Source organism: Limulus polyphemus, unplaced genomic scaffold (genome assembly GCF_000517525.1).
Source record: "Limulus polyphemus unplaced genomic scaffold, Limulus_polyphemus-2.1.2 Scaffold1004, whole genome shotgun sequence".
Taxonomy (NCBI): Eukaryota; Metazoa; Arthropoda; class Merostomata; order Xiphosura; family Limulidae; genus Limulus; species Limulus polyphemus.
Window position 1 is genome coordinate 176,972 of NW_013666614.1, and position 5,506 is coordinate 182,477.

Consider the following 5,506-nt stretch of genomic DNA (forward strand, 5'->3'; position numbering starts at 1 on the left):
GTAAGATGGAAAAGCATCATCGATAAGAATGGAGACTGTTCCATTTCATAAATGTTCTGTTTTGATATACAAATTGTTCGGGTTTTTCCATCTAAAAAAAGTGACATTAATTTCTTGATGACCTAATTTTAAATTTGAATTATAATTTTCAATTTGATACCGAACTTACTAACATAAATTCATAAAATAATAGTTGAATAAAATTATGAATGTGAGTTAGCAAACAAGATGACATGGCCTTTGACCCGTGACAATAGGGTTAAAGTACTGAAATCTCATTTTCAAAAGAGCCTTTGTAACAGATTTTTATTTTATTCTTTGTTTCACCACAAATTTGAACCTAATATTTTAAGACATTTTTATTTTCCTATGTTCTGTAAAAAAAAATGTTTAAGATGAATGTGACCTTTCAAAAATTATATTTATTGGAGTAAACCTGGACAGTGTTAAGACACTACTTGTCAACACAAGTACAAACTATTGAAAAAACAAGAAAAACTCTTATTATTTGTCCGTATGTTTTACATCATTACTTCTATATTTACCGTACCCAATCCAGATGCCACATTTCTTAAAGAAGTGTAAGCTTCCTTTTTAAGTGTAAGCTTCCTTACGGTAAATATAGAAGTAATGATGTAAAACGTATGGACAAGTAATAGTTGCCAATCCAGATGCCACATTTCTTAACGTTAAAACAACTATTACTTGTCCATACGTTTTACATCATTACTTCTATATTTACCGTAAGGAAGCTTACACTTCGTTAAGAAATGTGGCATCTGGATTGGGTAATACAACTATTACTTGTCCATACGTTTTACATCATCACTTCTATATTTACAATGAGGAAGCTTACACTTCTTTAAGAAATGTGGCATCTAGATTGGGTAAAACAACTATTACTTGTCCATACGTTTTACATCATCACTTCTATATTTACAATGAGGAAGCTTACACTTCTTTAAGAAATGTGGCATCTAGATTGGGTAAAACAACTATTACTTCTCCATACGTTTTACATCTTTACTTCTATATTTACCATACGAAAACTTACATTTCTTTAAGAAATGTGGCATCTGGATTGGGTAAAACAACTATTACTTGTCCATACGTTTTACATCATTACTTCTATATTTACAATACGAAAACTTACATTTCTTTAAGAAATGTGGCATCTGGATTGGGAAAAACATTTCCTTCATTCCTTCCAAGAGCTGAACCAGGATGAAAGAAGTTCACACGAAGGTAGGTATAGTCTCCCTCTACTGACTGGCTGATGTTCTGAAATATGATCGAAAAACAAAATGATCATTTATTTGAATACTCAATCTACATACAAACTATTCACAATTAATATTGAATTGTCTGAATTAATTATATGTACCATTCAAAATTTAGTATTAATTTACAGTTTTTTGGGTGCAGAAATTAAATAATCCTTTACTTATATTTCTCTTGTGTGTGATAACAATTTGCATATTTCTCATCCCTTGAACTATGTCACTCGTGTATCTCATAAAAGTTCAACCTTAGTAAACATTAATATACAATACACTTCTGCATGCAACATCTCAAAATCATTAACTTATCAAGTCACCAATACCTCATACATGGTCACCAGCTTTACGGTATACCTGAAACAAGGTCACTGACTTGAAACTCCACACTAGTTCATACATAGCCAATAATTCATAAACTCGTTTCAGTTCATAAATGATCAATCTATCGACTTACATGTCTCATACACAGAAGTGGACCTTAATCATATGTGACATTCCTACAATGTTTAATATAATCATCAAACTCATATTATATACTTATTTTTGAGAATTACAACTTGCTTCGATTACTTGAAAATTGAAGATATCAGCAGGTAAACTTAAGTTTCAAAGCAGAAAATTATTAGGTCATCAATAAATTAATGTTGCTTATTTTAGATGAAAAAACCCAAACAACTTATATATCAAAATAAAACATTTATTAAATGAAATAGACTCCATTCTTATCATTGATGCTTTTCCATCTTACAATCAGGTTGTTAATGCCCTGATTAAAGAAATCACTTGGCTATGAAGCAAAAAACATGTCAATGTCCTCTTTAGCATCTTCCAAACTTGCTTATGTTTTCCCATTAAGATGGTTGCAGTGAATGAAAAAGATGGTAATCTGATGGTACCATATCTGGAGAATATGGTGGGTGGGGGAGAACTTCCCAACCCAACTCATTAATCTTGTGTTGCGTCAAATGTGCCACATGTGGACGTGCATTGTCGTGGAGAAGAAGACCACCTTTCCGATTGACGAGTGAAGGGCGTTTCTGATGAAGAGCTTGATTTAAACGTTCCAGTTACTGACTATAGATCTCTGCATTGACAGTTTGCTGTGGATTTGAAATGAATTACTCCTTTGATGTTCCACCAAATACAAAGCATCACTTTCTACGGATAGAGTCTAGGTTTAGAGGTTGGAAGTGGTTCTTGTCTATGACTGAACCATTGTTTTTGGCATTTAATATTCACACAGAAAATCCATTTTTCATCACCAATGACAAATCTGTCCAAAAATGGTTCATGTGCATTATGCACCAGAAGAGACGAAGCAACGTTCACTCGTTGGAAACGATGATCATTGGAGAGTTTGTGGGGCACCCAAACACTTTTTTTTTTTTACAGAGTTTTCCCATATTCCATAGATGTTTACGTATTGTTTCATGAGAGACATGCAATTGCAGGGCCATTTCACGGGTGTGTTGCCTTGGGTTAGACTCAACAAGCGTCTTCAGAGCATCAATATAAATTTCAACATGTCGGCCCCTACCATCACAGTTTTTAAGGCTAAAGTCACCTGAACGAAATTTGCTGAACCATCGTTGACACTTATGAACATTCAAAACATTTCCATAAACTTCTTTGATATTCTTTGTGGCTTCAGAGGTATTGTTTCCCTTCTTGTATTCAAACAGCATTACATGCCGAAAGTGTGTCTCATCATGTGTCATCACTATAAGGGATTAGAGTATTCTAAATTTTTCACATTATATAGGCTACACTAACGTGATGTTTAGCTGGTTCATTTAACTATTATACGTGATGCACGTTTTTTGGGGGTTGGTTCATGAGAGTGTTCCAAAACGTGACATGAATTTCTTGATGACCTAATACATTTATGTGTAATGAAATTTAATTTTAAGCTAGAAAAATAAAAGGGACTGATCTAATCAAATAGCAATATTTTTGAGATTTAAAAGGAAGAATAAAAAGTCATTAGCCCCTCAAATCACATTTGTATGGTTACAACTATGGTTTTTCACTTATACTTCAAGAAAAAGCTTTGTACACTTCAAGCCAGCCAAATAAAGAAAGTGGGAGATTCTTATTTTATATTTTGGCCTGATAACATCTACTGTTTGTGTATCTAACTAGTTGAAACTCTAAAATCCATACAACAGAAGATAAAATGTAAAAAAAGGAGAATTTAGAGAACAAGGGGTTGCATGACACAGGGAAGTGGAGAATGAAAATGTATTTAAATATTTCCTCTTGAAATTAAAACTTAATATAAAAATGTAAATTACAAACTACAATTTGATGCTAAGTTTATTGACAAATATTGTTAATAAAGTAGTTTAATCAAATGTGCACTTTAACCCACATCACCTGTATCCGGTATTAATAACAGCCCAGCTGTTTACTCTTCGTAAATAATATCACTAATTTGTGTACTCATATTGTTCAAGTGACTTACATATTGATTACAACCTCTGACTTGCATGCTTTTCATTATCTGTCACAATCTTGTTTGTTCATTGTTGTCGTAAAACTAAACTGCACACTCACACATTAATATGTATGAAATATTGAGACAGGACTTACTGTTATTTGAAATAAGTTTTACACACATTATAATTTGCCTGCATACAAAAACTTACACAGCATAAATAATTCCAAATATAAGTAATGTTTTTTATATTGAAGGCTATCAATAAATATCACTATACTCCTAACTTCATGCACAAACAATGACTTATCTACTCATAACTGTTTAGTCTTTGCCATATGTTCTGCTAAAATGCATATATAAGTAACATTTAGTTCACAAAATACAGAACATAAAATAGCATATATATATATTATCAGTGACTTTTGTTTTCGTAAGAACACCGTACCAGATTATCCACTTAACTACTGATTATTCTCACACCTATATGTCACTTGAGTGTCAATTCTATGAAACAGCAACTAATTCCAAAAACACAAAATTACTAACATGAATATCAGACAATGTCAGAAAAATACATCAATTAATCAAAGTATTTTCTTCTTGTTTCTTTCCTCACCTTTACTGTGGAGATGTGGAATGGTACTGGTACACCATAAATTGGTAGAATAATTGTTTCATACTTCTTATCTGAAAAATAAGAAATTCTGTGTGCATTTTCATATATTTTATAAATACAAGTGTTTTGGCAAGGTTTGATATGAAAATTTTATGTTGTTCTTTCATTAGTGATAATGCAGTGGTTCTCAGCTTTTTTTTTTTACCAGTGGTAGACACTTAGATAATTACATTTATGTTACATGCAATTAGTTTAGAATAACAGACACTAGAGCTGAAATTAAAACAAATAATTATGATGAGATGATTTACAGATTGTAAAACTTTGCAGTTATAATCATAGACCAATATGCTAAACAGAACTTGACCACACTATAACTACAAATTAAAATTCATACAAAAGAACCAAACTACATGTAGCAACAATATGAACAACTGAAGTAAACACACAGTTATAATTTCAAATTAATGTTCATCAGACAGAACTGAACAACACATAATTATATTTTCAGATCATTTTTGATCAGTTCAAAAACTGAACTATACAGCTATAATGCGAGACTCGGTCACATATGATCTGTATGTATCAATAATGGCATAAATATACATCAGTCAGAAATCAATGACATGTAGTTATGTCAGAACAATAAGCATCAGTCAGAAATGATCTACACAGTAATATCAGACACATATGCATCAGTCAGAACTGAACTACACATTTATGTCAGACCAACACATATCAATCAGAATTAAACTAAATGCAGTTAAAATGTCAGACAAATATGCACCAGATCAGAATTGGACTACAAACAGTTATAATGTCAAACCAATATGAATCAGTCAGAAATGAGCTACACAGTTATGTCAGACCAACACACATTAGTCAGAACTAAACTACATGTAGCTGTGTCAATCAAATATGCATCAGTCAGAACTGAATTACACTAAGTTATAATGGGAGACCAATATGGTTCAATTGGAACAGCTGAACAATGTGTAGTTATAATACCAGACCAATATTCATCAGTCAGAGCTGCACTACATGAAGTTATAACTTGAGACTATTATGCTTGTTTGTTTTTAATTATGCACAAAGCAGCACAAGGGCTATCTGTGCTCTGCCCACCACGGGTATCGAAACCCAGTTTCTAACGTTGTAAGTCCACAGACA

General features: G+C 32.2%; 1 protein-coding gene across 4 annotated transcripts in view; it reads right to left on the minus strand.

Moving 5' to 3' along the window:
* The window catches only part of LOC106461648 (FACT complex subunit SPT16-like), a 56,712-nt gene that overhangs the window by 22,057 nt on the left and 29,149 nt on the right, over window positions 1-5,506 (minus strand). For all 4 annotated transcript variants that reach the window (XM_013921490.2, XM_013921492.2, XM_013921489.2 and 1 more), the window contains exons 15-16: window positions 4,337-4,407; window positions 1,154-1,281 (exon numbers count right to left, since the gene is read on the minus strand). In XM_013921490.2, coding sequence (XP_013776944.1) covers window positions 1,154-1,281; window positions 4,337-4,407 — 199 coding nt within the window. The remainder of the gene's footprint in view (window positions 1-1,153; window positions 1,282-4,336; window positions 4,408-5,506) is intronic.